Consider the following 20,035-nt stretch of genomic DNA (forward strand, 5'->3'; position numbering starts at 1 on the left):
TGAAACTCTCAGACTGAAGAAGTCTCTTGGAGGAGAGACGAAACGTTTCATTAGAGAAGAACCCGTCCAGAAGACCTATACAATTTTTTTCTTTTTGATTTTTTACCTGGATTACTGAGATGCATCAGGACATTATCTGAGATGTTTATGGTAATTGTAGGCTTTAAAGCAGTTCATTTTGAGACAGTAATGCTGTGCTGAAAGAAAATTGGCATGTTTGTTAACCTTAGTACGTGTTCATAACCAGATAGAAAATATGCCAATACTTGAATGTAAAAAGAATTCATACAACCACAGCAGCGCGCTGGGCTGGAATGCTGGTTTAATAATTGTCTCTGCCTGCATTCAGCCAACAACTTCTTCATTATCTGACCCCACCCACTACATGACTGGGGTGGGGGCACACGTTCCTGTTCCAGGGTCAAGTCTTCTGTTTCTTTTACATTCAGTGTTGAATACTGTATGTGTTCAGGCATGTAGTTGCTTACACAGGCCTACTTCCTGCTCTGGGTGACCATATTGTCTAGCCATCTAGACCAGTCTGTATGTAAAATCATGAATTTAATCACAGAAATAATCACACAATAGTTTATAGCACTATATCACGTTTCACCTAAGAAATAAACTACAGAATGTGTGGAGCTTTTAAAAATCAGTAAGTAAACAAACACCAATAAATCTCATCAGTGCTAGCCCACTAAATTGCTCAGTTACTCAAAGCCAACAGCTTATCTTTCACCTTTTAAATTTATTTTGTTGCATTTAATCATAAATTTAAAGACTTTAATGTTTACCATTGGTATTAAACAACTTTCAAAATTTTTTTTTCCACAGGGCAGATGGAAATCAACCTTGAGTTTGACATATGCGATTTAGAGAGATAGTTTCAAACTTCAGTTAGGTTGAAGATTAAAGCTCAAGTTGAATATTCTGTCTCTGCAGCATTTTTAATTCTCTCTGGTTTCAAACATTAAAAAAAATCTGGAAGGCTTTTTTTAAAAATAAGCAACTGCAAAAGAAGCAACAAAAGTTAACAAAGTTTATTACATGTTTATATACAAACAACCCTGAAAGGCACACCTTTGTTTAAATAAGAATATACAATACATTTTGTTCTTGGAGGAGAGAAGTTCTGAAATATATATTAATACAGGTTTGTTTAGTGTTAGGAAAGAGGGAAAAAAAGACCCCAAATTTAAAAAAATAAATCAATTTAAGCTTTAAAGAAATAAAAGATCACACACTTTATGATGTAAACATTATACGTAGTTTGAATTCTTAAAATAAATGTTAGACACAATGTGTATAAACTCTTTTTGTCCTTTCTGGTCACATTTTTTTTCTAATATAAAGTAGTAACAATAGTTTTGTTAATAGAGAGCTTTTAAATCTAATTATTTTGATGCAGCAATATCATTTAAAAATCTCAGTCTGAGTGTTGTTGGTCAGTGAGATTCATTCATTATTGTTATTACATAATTTTTTTTAATCTAATTTACACTTTACTTTAAAATATTATATAATAATCTCGTTCTGAAAGCCACTGGTACTGACTGTGTTAGACAGTATGTCTAGAATCTTGTTACAACCGAAGAACTAAATAAAATAAGCTGTTTTCGTCTATAAAAACTGATGTAAATAATCTTTAAAAGCGCTTTCTTCTTACATAATATGGCTGAGCAAAGACAACTGGTCTATCCTCATAAACATGTCACTGCAGCTCTACATTGTTCAGCACCAGCTATTGATTGCTTGATCAGTCCTGTCATTCTGTCACTGAAGCATCGTCTTTATAAAAAAAACTTGTTTGTCCAACATCAATCAAGACAGTCTTGAAATTTCTTTTGTTTTTTTTCTGCTCACAGCACAAAAAGTAGAAACTGAAAGCTGAAAAGATGCTCATGACAAAAGCCTGCTATGACTCATCAAATTAAACTAAAGAAAACAAGAAATAAAGTTGAAACTTCAGGATAAAACCCATTAAGATACAAGCTGTCATGTTCAGTCTGCCATCATAATGTGTTCCACTTAGACAGTTTTTGACAGATATCAGAACCTTCAAATGGGTTCTGACTTGTACAATCTGTTAAAAACACACACAAAAACCAGATTTTTACTTTAAAATTACAAATTAAGCAAACGTTCATCCAAGTTTCTGTTTTTTTTTCTTCACTTCGCGAGAAAGACCACGGGATGCCTGACCAAACATGATCAGCTTTAGAGGCCTCGGACGGCTGGAAAGGATGGTCCTGCCGGCATCAACTCCTGGGCCTCGTCGTCAAACGCCATTTGGGGCTGGGGTATGTTTCACTGAATATTCCTATTTTGATGTTCTGGATGGCTGGCCTTCATCATGCCAGGAGGCCAAGTCGCTTCACCTTAGCAGACAGGAATGAGTGGATGATGAACACTAAGGTCTTCGGGCAGCATTTCAGGTCCAGTTGCTGACGGGGGAGGGAGAGAGAGAGAGAGAGAGAGAAGAACAAATCAACATATTTTCATAATGATTTTAATTTCCAGTTGTGAATAATATCTGGAAAACAATGGATTTTTTTATTGCACAGTCTAACTACCTTTTGCAATAAATATGGAGAAACTCAATTTAAGTTTAATGGAAATTGATTTAATTTAGATATATCAATGTCACAGTCATTATTTTTTTTCTAATTTTAAGTCAAACTTGTGTTTTGTTTTGTTTTTCCAGTAAAGGGAGTTTACCCATTTGACTAAAAAAATTAAGGATGACGTGAGCAATTTTATGACAGGTGAGAAGTTAAAAATATAAACCATGTTTCCCCTTAAATGTGCTTTGTTAAAGTCACACTGCTTTCTGTGCTTTGCTTTCAGAAAACCTGAAGTTTCAAGTGGTAAGATTATGAGCTTTAATGAGTAAAATTATCCCAGCTACAATGACAGACAACAAATATTACATTTATAGTATTACAACTAAAACCGTATTTGACACCGCCACCGCAGTTTGTCCTTCATGAGCCTTTGTAGACAAGATGGCGGTGCAAGATGGCGGCTGCCTGTAGTGGCGACCCGCGCAAGTACACTTCGCTGCAGCATGCAGAACAGGGCGGTGACAGACCTTTCCGTCAGTCCCATACCTTATATGGAAATGGGACTATTGCATTCCGGAAATGAAGGGGGCGCTAGTGACACTATTTTCTATCGAACACTTTCAACATTAACAATACAAATTTTACAGTAAGGAATTTCTTATCTTTATTTGCACCCATCCTTTTTCTCTTTTATGCAAGTTTGTTTGTTTATTTGTTTGAAATACGCCTTATTGTTTGTACATTGTATCATTTTGTGTGTTCTTTGTTGTTTAATTAAAAAAAAGAGAAAAAAAAAGAAATTTTACAGTAAGGAAATGGCTACACAACATGTTATGTCACGTGGTGTGTCCCTTTTTCATTTTCAAATCTTTATTAAATCTTTGTTGTTTTTGGATATTATTATTATATTACTGTAACAAACTAACCTTCGGCATTAAACCTGTGAGGTTAACCTGAGGGTCTGTGTTTGGGGAGGTGGATAAAAGAAATTAATAAATAATGCTCTGAGTACTTCAACGTGAGTAGAAGAAACTCTCTAACTTCTTCCTTTCTTCTTCCTTTGCTCTCTTAATCCCGCGTCTTTAAGAAGCAGCCTTCATTTCTGGAATGCAATAGTCCCATTTCCATATAAGGTATGGGACTGACGGAAAGGTCTGTCACCGCCCCGTTCTGCATGCTGCAGCGAAGTGTACCTCGACCCGCGACCATGGAGATATAAACAGCTTTTTATAAGGTAAAATAATAAAACAAGGTCTTTGTCTGCAATGATTAGACATGTTTTTTTATTATTGTCATTAGTGATTATGGCTAAAAGAATTGACAAAATCCTACACACTGTGCCTTTAAAGTAGCTTGTTCAATATTTATTTCCATTTTTATTTCTCTTTTTCTTTTTTGGGGCTGCTTTTTACTTTCCTCTCGTGTATCATGTGTTCAGTCCTTCATACTTTATGATGAAAATGCTTCAACTCGTGTCAGAACTTTAATAAAGTAGCTCGAGTGTGGCTCACAATTTCAGCCTCAGGGCCTCCAAAGTCCAGGAACATCATCCGAACTCCGTCATCTGAGGACATTCGGAGGCGCTCGAAAGGCTGCTGCAGGAGAATATTTTTCCTGACACCCATTTCTTCTGTGAATAGCGTGAAACCGTCGTCGATGTGGACTCCCAGGGAACAGTCCTTTCCATTCCAAACGCAGGCTGCAGCGGAGAGCAAGGACAGCAGTTTAATAAAAGCTGAAGTAAAGCGAACAGTGACTCAAACGTTTCAGACTGTCTGCTTCAGCTGTGCTTCATATTGTTGAGAGGGCAAAAGTGGGATTTAAATTCATTTTTATTATTAGAAAATTTGGAATTTTAGTGAACAAAACCCTTTTTGACGCCAGCTTGTGTGCCACCTGATGCCACCAGCAGAGGGCAGTAAGACAACATCACTGTGTCTGAGTTTAACTGAACCCCTGCATGTTCAATGATTTTGTGCTGAGTGTGCATGAAGTTCTGTTCAACAACAAAACGATGTAAGACAAGCAAACAGAGACAAATGGGTTCTGTCATCACTAAAATATCCAAAGATATACATTTTAAAAAAGCCTAAATGTGAGTCTTCTATAAATATTAGGATCATTCTGCAGAAAACTGTAACAATCTGGAAAAAAAATTTGCTTTCTTGGAATCGCATCATGAACCCTGATTGTAGCATTCTTTGTTCACTGAAACAAGGATATCATTCAGAAAAAGAAAAAAAAGAGCAGTCTCATGAGACCAGAAACAGCTCATGGAAAATTCTGCATTTCCCACTTAAGATAGAGGAAACAGTTGCAGGCATGAAACCATAAAAATTAAAATAATAATAATAATAATCTGTGAATTTGTGGCTCCGTGTACCTGCAGTGACCTCCTTGATAAGCTCCGCAGCACAGTGGCAGCCCTCCACCAGCAGATGAGTCCAGGTGGACAGCTCCTTGGCAGAATCCACCCTGAACACATGAGTCTCTACGCCCTGCTTGGTGCCTGAACGCAGGCCGAATGACAGCTCCGAATCCAGGAGAGGAGAACTTTTTCCTGGGCCAGAGTGAACCAGTCTTTAGGGAAAAAAATAAAAAATAAAAAAAGGGAAATTATGACCAGACTGTGGCTAAAATGGTAATTAGGGATTATAGATGAGATTATAACCAGAAAAAAAAAACTGCTGCATAAGTGGAAACGTGGGGAATGAATAGAAAGGAAAAACATACATGACTCACAGGTTCTACCACTAATGTTTTCCAAATTATGGGACAGAATGTCCAGTTGTTCAGTTATGGAAAGTGTGAATAGGAACTCTTTGACTCGGCCAAAACAAACCACTGGGAAAAATAAAAAAAGTTCCTCATGGTGTGATACAGATCTGCTTAGCTTAAACACGAGCATGTAATATTTGACATGCGTGTAAACAGATATGGTCATAAAAGCATTTTGCATGTGAACCTGGTGGTGATGAGTGGGTGGCTTTTGGTGGGACTGTTGAAGCTCTCTTTGCTTTCAGGGAAGGAGGGGTACAGGAGCAGGTCCTTTTCTGTCAACACTGCCAGGACAGGTTTCTCTGGACCTTGAGACACCTGGACAGAAACGTGTCATAGTCAAACTCTTGCTTAAAACAGGTTAGATGTACAGATTATTCTATGTTTTTGTCCTCTTTTATAACCGGTGCAGTCACATATGTCTATAATGAAACAGAACTCAAGGAAATTTATTCTGTTCATCACTGATTTATTGCATTAATCACACTGTTTTATTTCTAGGTTAACTAGAATATAATCTGATTACTACTTATTGCCTAATCATCTATTTTTTTATCATGAAACTGTGATTTAGTTGAGGTACAATCTGGTTTGAGTGGCATGTCAAGGTTGACTCAAACAGAATGTGCTCTCTTTGCCCTAATTATGTTTTGTTCGAATATATTCTGGGGATAAAAAGGGCAGACATTATAAGCTTTATTCTTCTTCTGCTACCTTTCATTTTATTTTGATTTTTGATTTGTGTATTTTCTTTGTTTTCTATTGTGTATATTTATTATTTTTGTGTTTTTTATTTTTTAATCACTTCAGTAGTAAAAAGAACTTAATATTAGTTTCTTAATTTCTTCATCATCAGTGATTTTTTTTAAGTAAAGAGAAAATAGAGAAAGAGGGAAAAAACAAAGAGATAAGTAATTAGAAAGATTGAAATAAAGATTAGAAGTATATTAAATATACACCAAGAAAACACAGGACCACACACCCAACATCTGTCCACTCACCTAAAAATATATGGATGGCATGCATAAATATATATACACATACCCATACATTTATAAAGATATACAGTACATACATGCCTACATTCATACATACTGTAGATATACTGTATACGCACAGACATATATACACACTTAGTGACCAGTCAGAACCCCCCGGATCAGAACACCTGTTTGAGAGCGGTTGTGAACATGCGTGTATATATACAAGATTATATTATATTTATTTTTTAATGAAATAAAAAAATTTTTGGAATTGAAAAAATTGAATTGAAAACAAAAATTATACTGACCACACAGATATTTTTCACATCAGTGGGCAGGAAGGTTGTGTGAGAATCTGGTCATGTGATTAGGGAGACTTCCTCCACCAGTGTAATGTTTTGAAGTGGGCGGGGCCAGACTCCAAAGATGGTGTTTAAAACAAGATTGTATTTCTTGATTTGGGGCCAATTTGCAGAGACAATAAATGTCTGTGATTGGCCCAGCTAGCTGCAGTTGTATGGATTTCTTCTTCCACGTGACATTCAAGTCTTATTTCTGTAGTTTTCCCTTGTTCTCGACACACACCGAAGCGCATGAACACGACGTTCTTTTTCAGAACTGTTGAAATGTGTTTTTTCAAGAACTTTCAAGAACTTTTCAACAAACTTTAAGAGAAGGAACCAGGCAATTTTAGCCTTTTATTACACCATTCCTCCATACCTGCTCTGTAAGCCAGCCCAAATGTTTGACTTCAATGCCAGGATGCATTCGCTTCACCTCCTCCTTTACATGTGGTAAAAGGTTTGCAGTAGCAGATTGGATGGCATTGTACCAGGACTGAGCCATAGCTGGGTCTTTGGCCCGCAGAAACACGGAGTTCTTTCTGTTGAATGAAACAACCTCAAAATACCTGACAAGTGAGATGAGAAAAGGAAAAGGAGACAAAGGGAAATAGAAAAGAAATTGCCTGTTAGAGAATCAAAAGACAAATGGCAATGCTAAAGGGGGGAAAGGGGGTTTCATATATTAACACAGAGAATATGTGAGCGAGTTAATAAAACACCACTTTACAATAATCTCTCAAACCACATTGATACTTTTATGTTGGCATCTGATTACATGACATCAAAGAGAAAGTGCTGCATGTGTAGTACCTGTTTTCTGTGTCTGGGGGGCACTGTTTCCGTGACACCTGGCACATCTTCAGAGGGATGCTGCGAGGGTCTTTCACCTCAGCAGGGGAAGGCTCAGTGCCCCTCTGAGGTGTGGAAGGAGGAGAATCCCATGGGAGGGAGGCTCCAGGGGAACCAGGGCTTTTAAAGAACGCTGACATCTCCTTGATGTACTTGACTGTAGGGGGAGAAAGCGGGGGAGAGGAGAAATTAGATAAAAGGCAAGAAGAGACACAAGGGAAAAGAGGGAGATAAAAAAAAGTTAGGAAAAATGTAGCACTTAGGAAGTGTTTCAAAATACTGCTGCAATCTATCCATGCACTGATTCTGTGACAAATGTTTTAGAGCTGATATATGGCATCTGTTCAGATCTTCATATAACAATTCACCCATGATGAATATATCAAAGAGGACTGAGTGTAAATTCATCTTGGCATTGTTTTTTTTTTTTTTTTTGAGTCTTCTGGCAAAAGTGAGAATACCTTGTGCAACAGCTGGAGTCAGAGAGGGCTTCACTCTTGCTGTGCACTAACACAATGCCATGGAAGACTAAGCACAGCTGGAGTTGTTAGGGAAGTCGTGAACCAAACAGGGATAAGTGTGTGTGTGCGTGTGTGTGTGTAGAGCGTACTATCTAGAGCTGTCTCTGCCAGCTTTTGAAAACACTTTTCAGCCACACAAGTGCACTGTGCCAAAAGGTCACTTTCTCACTTATTGTCTATTTAAAGTCACTAATTAACCTCACATATCATAATGGGCAGGAGGCAATGTTGCTCCTTCTCCATTTATTTCCTGTGGAACTCGTGTGATGAGGCGACAACTGCTTGCCCTCCTCCAGCCAAGAGGCCCGGTGAAATTTGTTTATGAGAAATTTCAATTGTGTTTGCGTGGGCTTGTGACGTGACACGAGAAAGTTGAAGTGTTCAACTTTTGTCGTCGTCGCTTGGCCCTACGACCAATCAGTGAGGGTTTCACTAACCGACCCGTGAGCGGAGTCTGCTACACACTGCAGTCAGCAACCACTTTCAACATGGAGGAAAACATTAACTGTGATTTTCCTATTAGACTGAAGATATCGTATTTTGGAGATTTAGAAAGCTTGTGAGCTGAAGTTTTGAGCATCAAGTTTTAAAACTCTTTTTTGTGGATTAAAAAGTACCTGTGGTAGAAAACCTTTAGTGGATTAAACCAGGAATCACAAAACCCATGCTGGACTTTTCAGGTATAAGGTATGAAAGATCCTACATATCCTCCAGCTCCATTCAAATATTCCTCCTAACTGAACGCAGCCTTGGTTAGGGGCACATATTTCACACTGATTGATGCGACTTCACTAAATGTTGTTTAATCTGCTTAAGCAGCAGAATTGAGCTCTGTACTATACACTGCTTTGCCAATATTCGTTTAAAAAGTCTCTAAAAGCCTTACAAGCTGTGGACATTCTATTATTGACTCTTCAAGCATGTCACAAGTTTTTCCATGGTGGTAAACTGTCAGGTGTAATGTCACAAGTTTTTCCATGGTGGTAAACTGTCAGGTGTAGGACTTCTACCAACTTTTGAGGTTTTTAATAGGTGATCTTTAGCCCAACAATTAAATGACAACATCCTAGAAGATAATTCCTGGTTTCTGAACTCATTCAACCCGTGTTCCAAGTGCAATGTATCATAAGGCACTCGCTTTGGATGTTATCATCCATTAAATGGACGTTATTAGCTGTTATCAGTCTCATAGAATGGCTTCAGGCTGGCTTCAGACTGTCCCGACTGTGCCAGTTGGGTTCTCCGTCCCATAGAATGGCTTCAGACTGTCAGCTGGTTGGTACTAAGGTTTTTTATGCAATCTGGTTAATATGAGGCATAAAACCACTAAGGTTTTTTATGTAATCTGGTTAATATGAGGCATAAAACCACTAAGGTTTTTTATGCAATCTGATTAATATGGGGCATAAAGCCACTAAGGTTAATTTTTGAGAAAATGACATAGGCTTCAATAAAGTAGAGAGGACAACGGCGGTAGCAGATCATTGCATTCCAATGTACAGCGGGTAAAATAAGTATTGAACATGTCAACATTCTTCTCAGTAAATATATTACTAGAGGTGCTAATGACATGAAATTTTCACCAGATGTCAGTAACAACCCACGTGGTCCATACATACAAAGAAATCAAACCATAAATGTCCAGAAATGAAGTTATTTGTAATAATGTGGAATGGCACAGGGGAAAAGTATTGAACACACTTACTGAAATTTATCTAATACTTTGTGCAAAAGCCTTTGTTGTCAATGACAGCTTCAAGACYCCTCCTGTATGGAGAAACTAGTGGCATGCATTGCTCAGGTGTGATTTTGGCCCATTCTTTCACAAACAGTCTTCAAATCTTGAAGGTTTCGTGGACCTCTTCTATGAACCCTGATCTTTAGTTCTTTCCATAGATTTCTGTTGGATTCAGGTCAGGTGATTGGCTGGGCCATTCCAGCAGCTTTAGTTTCTTTCTCTGAAACCAACTGAGAGTTTCCTTGGCTTTGTGTTTGGGCTCATTGTCTTGCTGAAATGTCCAGCCACGTTTCATCTTCATCATCCTGGTAGATGGAAGCAGATTTTTATCAATAATGTCTCTGTACATTTTTCCACTCATCCTTCCTTCAATTATTTGAAGTTTGCCAGTACCATATGCTGAAAAACAGCCCCACACCATGATGTTCCCACCTCCAAACTTCACTGTTGTTCTTCACTGTGTTTTTGGGCTGATGTGCAGTGCCATCTGACCTCCAAACATGATGTGTATTCTGGCATCCAAACAGTTCAATGTTGGTCTCATCTGACCAGACTGTATTCTCCCAGTATTACACAGGCTTGTCTAAATGTTGTGCAGCAAACTTTAAAGGAGATTCAACATGCTGTTTCTTCAGCAGTGGAGTCTTGCGTGGTGAGCGTGCATACAGGCCATGGTGGTTCAGTGCATTACTTATTGTTTTCTTTGAAACAACAGTACCTGTTAATTCCAGGTCTTTCTGAAGCTCTCCACAAGTGGTCTTTGGCTCTTGGACAACTCTTATTATAATTCTTTTCACTCCTCTGTCAGAAATCTTGTGAGGAGCACCTGGTCGTGGTCGGTTTATGGTGAAATAATGTTCTTTCCACTTCTGAATTATGGCCCCAACAGTGCTCACTGGAACCTTCAGAAGTTTAGACATTCTTCTGTAACCGATGCCATCATTATGCTTTGCAACAATAAGGTTGTGAAGGTCTTGAGAGAGCTCTTTACTTTTACCCATCATCAGATGGTTCTTGTGTGATACCTGGCCATCATTTGGGACTGAACCAGCTGATATTAACTTGCACTGACAAAGGGCAGGCTTGCTTTCTAATTACTGAGAGAGTTCAGCTGGTGTCTTGGCTTTCCATGCCTTTTTTCACCTCCCTTTCTTCATGTGTTCAATCCTTTTTCCCTGTGCCATTCCACATTATTACAAATAACTTCATTTCTGGACATTTATGGTTTGATTTCTTTGTKTGTATGGATCACTTGGGTTGTTACCGACATCTGGTGAAAATTTCATGTCATTAGCACCTCTAGTAATATATTTACTGAGAAAAATGTTGACGTGTTCAATATTTATTTTACCTGCCTTATATGGCACTGGTAACACACTAAGGGGCACTGTTGGGACAGTCGAAAGCCATTCTATGGGACTGATAGCTGCTAATAACGTCCATTTAATGGACTGATAACATCCGAACTGGCTGCATAAAGAAGGAAAGCTTCCAAAATGAGGTGTGATTGTTTGGTTCTAGCTGGTCTCTGGGCTACAAGGCCTGGCTAAACTACCAGATGAAGCGAGGTGTGACCTTCAAATTAAAGCCAGTTAAAGGCTGATGAATCTTTTTCTGTGTTAGCCTGAAATTACTTCTCTCACATTGTTTGGGTAAGACTCAGCAGTAATGACAGAGTCTGAACCTGTTGGATGGAGGGCTAGTGATTGAGTAATAGCAGGAAAAGCAGCATTCTAATGAAAAAAAAAAGAAATAAAAAAATAAACAAAAACATCAAGTGGAAACAATTACAAAACCAAACAATAAGGAGCAAGATAGAGCTGGAAACTGGACACAAACAGTAAAATCTGACAACTAACAAGATAAATAAGATCATTTAAACAGGGAGGACACTGAGTGGAGACAACTGAGTCTAAATAACAGATGCATGGCAGGTGTGAATGACACTGAGGATCCAGGAAGGCTGAACAAATAATGACAACTGAAACAAAGTGTAAACAAATAAAAAAGCCTAAATCAGTGGTTCTCTGGTCTGGATTTAGGATTACCCTATCACCTCTCAATGACAAGTCGTGAACCAAAATAGGGGGAAAAAATCAACTTCTCAAATGCATTGAATGTGAAGATGGTGCTGTTTGAACCTGAGCTTGTAGAACAGAAAATCATATATCAACATTAAAAACAGTTTTAATGATAAACCAAAAAAGACCAGAAAGTGGCGATGCTGCAGAAAGGTATTATAATCAAGTTTAATTAAGTACTAACAAATTACATTTAGTAGCTTTATTCTGTGAACATAAAATTAGGTTTCACTACACACCCATGTATACTGTACACACACCTACACACAGAAACCACACACATTTTCAGCTCCAGTTCAGTAAGCTGTGGGATGGGTTCAGCAAAAGTAGCCTCTGCTGGAGTAAAAATAGCCCAAAGGACATGGGGAGGCAGGAGGTTGAAGGGAAAGCTCTGGTTTCACTGGGGAAGTGTGAAGTGCTCTTTTTGCACAGCACAAGAGACGAGTGGCCAAAGGGCAGGCAGAGGAACTGCAGCACAGGTCAATGGGGGGTGGGGGTGGGGGGGTACCTCCAGTACCAAAACAGAGCTGTTATCTTGTTAAACATCAAAAAGTGAATCAGGGGGATGGCTTCTTTTAATACCTCAACCAGTGCACTAATAAATTTGATTTTTCATTTAACATAAAGCTAACAGTATCGTTGAGCTTGTTCCGTTAAATCTATTACATTCTGTGCTTAGTAAGAGAGTTAAAGTTGTGGATTTCTACATTTATTCATACACTATTCAGCTAAAACACTAAAACTAGCCATGGCCAACATGAATGCCATTTAATCATGTTACCACTTTGCCTCAAACAATTTTGTTGACCTAGCAAGTGGCTTTGGAAGGTGATGTTTATGTGGCATGTTGGTTTTGGTCTCAGCTGCAGAAAGCTTTCATTTTGGCTCTTGGAATGGAAAAGTAAACAGTCCACCCATGTGCTACCCACTATGTGGGAAAACATAGGTCCTTTGTGTTTTTATAAGAACTACTTACAAGTCTTACACTTACAGTGACCATACTGTCAATTAGCCTATATCAGAACAGTCTCAGAGGAAAACGAGTTTATTCTCTGTCTCAGGTGGGTGATGATGATTTCTTTATTCTATACTTTCTAAATATGTTTTTTTAGACATTCAGTTGAAGAATAAATGTTTTTGCATCAGCGGAAACATCCAATTATAGGAGAGATTTGCTTGTAATTCCCTCATTTAGATGAGTGAAATCAGCTAAAGGATAAAAAGGTGAATAGACAATCAGAATGGGCATGTGTAGATAGAGAACAAGACTCAAACAACAAGAAACCAGTACGTACATGCTTTGAAGTCAACTTGCATTTGGAAGGTTTCATGAAAAAAAAAGTGTCTGTCCATTTGTTCCTGTGCCAACAAACACAATGATGTTTGTACCACGGGGAGGCCAACTGTTTCTTGTTCCTGCACTAAGGCAATTTAAAATTTATGTGGTCAGTCTCAACACTCCCGGCAAGGCCATGATACCAAAAATAGAAGCAAGATTGCTTTCGTTATTGCCTCAAGTGGAAGGTACTAGTGAGGGTCCCCTGGATCCTTCAGATACATGGAAGACAAATTTCTTTTAGATGATCTTTGTTTTTGTTACATATTTTTTTCTTTTTTACATTTTACTAAATTTCAGTTTGTTTTTCTCATCAGACTTCACACAATTCCTCACAAAGACCAAGTCTGAAATAATAAGGTTGAAGTAAAATAATTATGTTTCTTAATAAACACAGTAAAATTGATTCAGTCTTTTTATTGTGACATTTCCAAGTGAGCTCTGGTGCCCTGCTTTCATCAGTGATATGCACATGCTTCTTGAGGCACACCCACCTGCACTTAAGCAAGTTAATTGGATTTCATTAGTAATATCAAACAGCTGTTTGTAAGATCTCATACATGTTGGTGTGAGAGTGAAAGAAAAGCACGGATTTACAACAAAACTGAGCTTATCTAACCCTAGTCCGTACTCCTATCCAGCATGTTTTACTTGTTTCCCTGCTTTCAGCAGGTCTTCAGAAGATTGTTAATCACTCAGTCATTCAAACCAGGTGTGTCAAATCAGGAAAACGTCCAAAAATCACTGCTTTAAATGTTGACCAACACCTCAAGAGCTTCTCTGAGCTTGATGAGACATTTTCAAAATGTAATATTGACTCAGTTTTATGGTTTTTTAGCCTCTGCAAGCCATTGATTCTTTGCCATTTATTTGTAAATAATAAATCAGATAGCATGTATTAAAGCAGTGATTCTCAACCCTGGTCCTCAAAGACTCCTTTCCTGCATGTTTAGATGTTTCCCTGATTTGACACACCTGGTTTGAATGACTGAGTGATTAACAATCTTCTGAAGACCTGCTGAAAAGCAGGGAAACAAGTAAAACATGCTGGTTTGGGAACCAGTAGGCCCAGACTATTTTTGTTTTTTTTTCCTTAAAGGGGGTAATAAGTTGACTTTACAATAATGCAATGTTTTTATTGGTCACTTTGCATGTTTTATATATAAATCGATTATATAGAAAAAAAATTAAAAGTACATATTTTTGCATTCAAGTTTTTCTGCTCAGACAATATTTTCTGTCTCCAAAAAGTGGTTGCAAAATGCAATTTACTGATGGCAGTTCCTATCTTTGTTCTTGGTGTTTATTTTATGTATTTATTCATTTAAGAAGAAGATAGGACAGTATTCGGAATGGGTGAAGAAATGTGGGGGAAAAAAGCTACAGCGAAAAGGAGAGGCAAAGGTTTAAATTTCAGAGATTCAGATGGAAAAAATAAATAGATAAATAAGACTAACAATTTTTAGGATTGGTTCCTAATCTTTGCTTTAAATTAAAGGTTGCAAAACAATTCATTAATCCTTAAGTTAGCAGTCAAAAGAAGCTAACACTCTGCAACCTAAAAGAAAAATTATCTAAAAGCACAGTTTTTTCCATTAATTAGTAATTTCAGGCAATATTACCGACAACATGTAAAAAAAAAGCTTGATTAGACCACACATTGCAAACTTATGTAGTAATAAAACAAGAGGAGAAGACTGACTCCACAAGGAGAAAAATGAAAATATAACTTGGAGAAGAGTGAGACAGGAAAATAGAAAAGTGGAAGTAAGACAAATTCATTTGGATGTGTGAGACAGGCAGTGCAGACACCCGGGATATACAGCTTAGCCAAGAAATGTTGCTGCAAATACCAGCGGCGGCATATTCAATACAGTGCTAAAATTAGCAGAGATGACACTGTTATTAGCTTGTCCAGCAGCTGGGGACACTACATTTGTAGTGTGTGTTTGTGTGTGTTGGGATATGTTTCTTTCCTCGTGTGCAGAAATTTTTTTACAAAGTTTTACAAAAACAATCAACCCCTCCTGGAAAGCATTTCAAGCTAATTACGTAGTTAAAGAAGGGTTACCGTCTTCTTCAGCAAGTTTTTTTTTTTTTTTTTTTTTTTTTTTGCATGGAGGTAAATGCAGAATATTATACATTTGGTTTGAATATTATGGTGGAATGAATGAATACAGTCAAATACAAATTTCCAAATCTCAAGGGTGAGCTATAAGACTGTTTTATTTTTCTGCATTCACAATCTATCAGTTATCCAATAAAAACAATGGTAGCTTGATGGGTAGAGCACTTGTTAACACATTTCTTGACTTGGGAGTCAAAAAGTGGCATCAGTTTGTTGGATACCAAACAATGTACTAAATCTGAACAGCAACCCTTCATTCCCCGACCACTGGTTACTGTGGGAGTAGCTGGAATTGCGGTGTCCAGCCAACGACCTCAGAAACCCTCTGTTGTCTCTATAAAATATGTATGGAGAAGAATGCCCCAATGTTACACCTCTGAGAAAAGATGTCTTGAGCCAAAAAAAACCCCACGATAAATTAGTACACAAATCAAGTGGAGCACTTGTTTTTATTCAGTGCATTGAGCTCATTAGACATGAAAGAAAAAATATATATATATATACATTTTTGAGCAAAAGGCATTTTTATGTATTAATAAAATATTTAAAAACTGTTTTAATGTGATGTCGCCTGTATAATCAGTACTTTACAAATGAATAAGAAGCTACTGCTATGAAAATCTTATTTTGATTTGTTAATTTTTCTTTTTTTTTTCTATAGATTTCATAATTTTATAATCAACTAATAAGGAGATTGTATTGTTGCATTGTTTATTTTAGATCTTTTATACTATTTGGGTGGAGCCCACTGGGCTGTTGCCTCTTCCTGCACATTACTTATTTTTTTCCTTTAATTTTGATCTGAATTTTTATTGTGCAAATAAAACTAAAAACTAAAACCAAACTATTCAGAAGGTGGTATGTTGAACGACTGAGCAAACAGCTGCATTATTTCCTAACTGAGGTTGTTGCCACCCAGTTTCCTTAACTTCTACTTTGATTGAGAGGCCCTTTTTTTCCTGAGTTTTGACTTTAGATATTGATATGCTCTGGAACCTCCACTGCCATCCAGCAATCTGTCTTTTTCAGGAGATTCTCAAGGAGCATTTTGCTCTGTTGTGCTATTTTTACCAGTTAATACACTGGTTAAATCAGTTATGAAAGATTTACATTAAATTGGCCTCAAATAAGCTTCCCAAACACATTATCACTATCTGCCCAGTAGAGAAATGTCTTTGCATTCACAGCTGCAACTTAGAAAGTGGACGTAACTAAGTTAATTGGGGGAGGGGGGGGTTAATATACAGAAGACTTTTCCTTTAGGCACAGAAAAATGTCTTTTTTATGCTCCTCAGTGTTTCACTTATGAGTTTACGCTTCTGTACTAGGGTAGTCCCAGTCAGAAGATTTCCTCTTTTCTGTATAATTTAGATAAGAACATCATTCCTATAACTCATCTCATTAAAATCATGGATAAATGCCAACCTTAGGGGGTGCATTGTATGAGAGAAGTTAGGGGAGAGAGAGAAAGAGGGCAGAAACCAGTGAATCAGACTAATTCAAAAACTGTCAAAGCACAGATTTGATTACTTTACATAGTGTGTCAGGAGAGTTAATTATCCTAATTCAACAAAGTGAGAGTGAAGGAAACTTGAACAGAATCTGGCAGAGAAGAACAGAGTAAAAAGAAAACTCCACTTGGGCACTTTCACTTTACTTTCCAAGTTTCTTTCCTTTGCTGCTAAAAGGAAGAGAAACTTCATTTTCCATTTGTACATCGGCGTTTCCTTTTTTCTATGTAGTTTTCAAAGCTATGAAATCTTTTGCAACATATGAACCTAATTTATACAAAAGACATAAGAATAATTAACCAGCGGGGGGTTAGGTTTGCAAATGTTACTGCAAAGAAATAGTGAACAAACATGGTTTTATAGACAGTTTAAAATCTGATATTTTATATGAAGATGATAGTTCAACCAACAGATCTTAGGACGTGAAAAAGTAAGTTGTAGCTCTCATTGGTTTATGCTGAAATGCCTACAGTTGCTTGTTTATTCTGAAAAACAAAGACACCTATCTCCTCCCCCTCGTCTCCAGCATGCTCTTGTACAATACTGTGAGACAGTTCAGTTGAATCTAAGCCAACAATGATGTTTGAGAGTTGGTCATGGGTTTATCAGAGGCCCAGAATCGGGGCAGAGAGGTTCAGATGGGGCCTCGCTAAGTAAACCTGCTGCCAGAGAGAGTGAAAGAGCCAGAGGAAGAGTTGTGACTTTATAAAGCTGTTATTTTGGAGGTTAATCTAGCCCACTGCTGATAGTAGGCTTAGTGTTTTGTGAGCAAACAGTTGAGGAAAAAAAAGGAGCAAGCTTTATTTAAATGAGATTAGATGTGGGGAAACTCATGGTGACCTAACTGTACTGTCCAGACAGTATATCTGATTACACTCAATGACACTTTGGTTAGAAAACTCACCAAAACATATTCCAATATGCTGTTACTGTGAAAAGTTTTTTTTTATATAGTGTACATACTCATACAAAAAACTAAGCTAGTTTTTCAGCAATCTCTCTCATTTTTACTATACATGACCATTAAACAGAAAAAAAATAAGAACTATTTTGCATGAAGCTATCAAATTTAACACATGCAGATTTTCTTGCTTTAAACACTAAAAAAGAGCACAAAAAATCCTCCTGACAACTGCATCTTTCAAAGTTTGTAGATATTCGCGAACAAAATGGATGGGAATTCTTTCTAAGATAAAGGCAGAAACGGTTAACGTTCATTTTTATTTCCAACTAGCTTGTGCACCACGCTGCTCTACAAACACTTCTATAAAAAGATGATGATCTTTATTACAAGAAACTCTTTTGTCTCTGTTTTGAAATGTAAGTCACTTTCAGGGTGGAGGGAAGAGCAAAGAGGAGAGCAAAAAGAAAATTAAAAAAGAAAAAAAAATCAAATAACCGATACCTCAGAGATGTGAATGGGGACTCAGACTAAAAGAGCAAGGAATATTTTAAAAGTAATAATTATCCCGTCTCAAACAGAAGAGGCATAAAGTCTAATTATCTTATGCATGTCTCTGGCACGGCTTTTTTAACAGAAGGTGGTTATGATGTCATTCACCGGCTAAATATAGAGCTAACATTACTGTTAAAAAAACTCCTCAATCAAGCATATATGCATGGTATCACCACAGCTTTGAAATACTGTATGTATTAATACAGGAACGTCTGCAAAAATGTTTCTTTAAAAGAAAAAAATGTTATGTAATCAGATTTATCAGGAAAGAAAAATGAAAGGAAGAGGTCAAATAAAAAATGGTTTCTCCGAAACGGAAAGAAATTGCTTCATTTGCAATAAACTAATAACACTGTGATACAATGTTCTGGGTTTAAAGATTTTTCTCTTAATAAAGGCTATAAAAAAACCTACTTCCATTATTTTATGTAAGCAAATTCAGAGAATGAGGCTTGGATTCCTAAAGTAACCAAAGACAACAAAAAACTACCAGGCTTCTGAGAAGAATCTTCCAAACAAGGCCAAGCTGCTGCTGTTGCCACCCACCAGATGCACAGATCAGCTAATTTAAATACAAACTCTGCCACTCAGTCAAAAGACAACCACTTGAGAATTTACTGTCAGAAGCTGTGAATTAGGAAAATCTCACTTGCTTTGCTGACTACCTTTGTTGCAGGTCAAAATGAGGTATCCTCTGGTTCAGAACCACAGCAGAATACATGCATGTGCAAATTAATGTGCAAGTGAATATGCTTGCAAACATGAGAAAAGTTCATTTGCAGAGACCGTTATGTGTGAACAGATAACCTAAAACTGTGCAGAAAGAACATCTGACAGAAAATAAAAAACAAAACAAAACACTGCAGACAGTCTAAGCCAGCAGCATTTTGTGTCTGCGTGGAGAGCTTTAAAACTTTCCCCCCAAAGTCATTATTTTCCATACATCACTCACTTAACCATATCTGAATCAGTGCAGGAAGATAAGGCGAGGACATATATCTATGCTGGGCTTGCTTAAAAAGATTAACTATATCCATATTTTTTTTTTTTTCTCGGGCAATATTCACATATCCTTGAAAAGTGTGATTTTTAGCCCTCCTAGCAAAAAAGCAACTCAAAGTGCTAGATTTAACTAAGCATTAATGTTTTATCATTTAGCATATCTTTTTATTAATATCAGCTGAAATGATTTAGTTTAATATTGTAATATCAATTATTTACGTCCTATAGCTTTACAACTGATGCTTCTGATTTTGATTGATTGATTGATTGATTGATTGATTGATTGATTGACACAAACATGGGGGAAACAGGTGATCAGGTCATGTGGCAACCAGCAGGGGTTACGCTACCTTTAAAAAGAAAAACGAAAAAAAAAACCCACAGAAGGTTAGATGAGGAAAAAAACACCATATTACATCAACGATATATGATACACTATGGCGTTTATGAAAAAACCTCAACAAGCAATAGTACATTTATTAGCCAGAGGAGTAAGTGAGTTTAGAGGGAATGAGTCGGAAGAACCCAGCCTCCCAAAAGAAAAACCCGTAGTTCAACCATTAGTTCAGAATATTAGTGTTGAATTGTTCATTCTGTGCAGCTTCAGGTTGATCTTCAGGAGATCAGATTAAACGGAGTGAGAGGGGAGAGGTGTGAGGAGGAGCCTCAAGTCGACGTAAACACCAGGAGAAATTAGATCCACTGCCTTTAAGGCCACATTGTGGGCGGGGGGGGGGGGGGGGG

General features: G+C 37.4%; 1 protein-coding gene across 1 annotated transcript in view; it reads right to left on the minus strand.

The window, feature by feature from the left end:
- Nucleotides 1-1,025: 1,025 nt before the first annotated feature.
- The window catches only part of snta1 (syntrophin, alpha 1), a 36,887-nt gene continuing 17,877 nt past the window's right edge, over nt 1,026-20,035 (minus strand). The window contains exons 3-8 of the mRNA XM_014008604.1: nt 7,480-7,675; nt 7,046-7,235; nt 5,530-5,660; nt 4,948-5,144; nt 4,076-4,263; nt 1,026-2,444 (exon numbers count right to left, since the gene is read on the minus strand). Of these exons, the coding sequence (XP_013864058.1) occupies nt 2,352-2,444; nt 4,076-4,263; nt 4,948-5,144; nt 5,530-5,660; nt 7,046-7,235; nt 7,480-7,675 (995 nt within the window). The 3' untranslated portion in view covers nt 1,026-2,351. The remainder of the gene's footprint in view (nt 2,445-4,075; nt 4,264-4,947; nt 5,145-5,529; nt 5,661-7,045; nt 7,236-7,479; nt 7,676-20,035) is intronic.

Source organism: Austrofundulus limnaeus, unplaced genomic scaffold (assembly GCF_001266775.1).
Source record: "Austrofundulus limnaeus strain Quisiro unplaced genomic scaffold, Austrofundulus_limnaeus-1.0 Scaffold51, whole genome shotgun sequence".
Taxonomy (NCBI): Eukaryota; Metazoa; Chordata; class Actinopteri; order Cyprinodontiformes; family Rivulidae; genus Austrofundulus; species Austrofundulus limnaeus.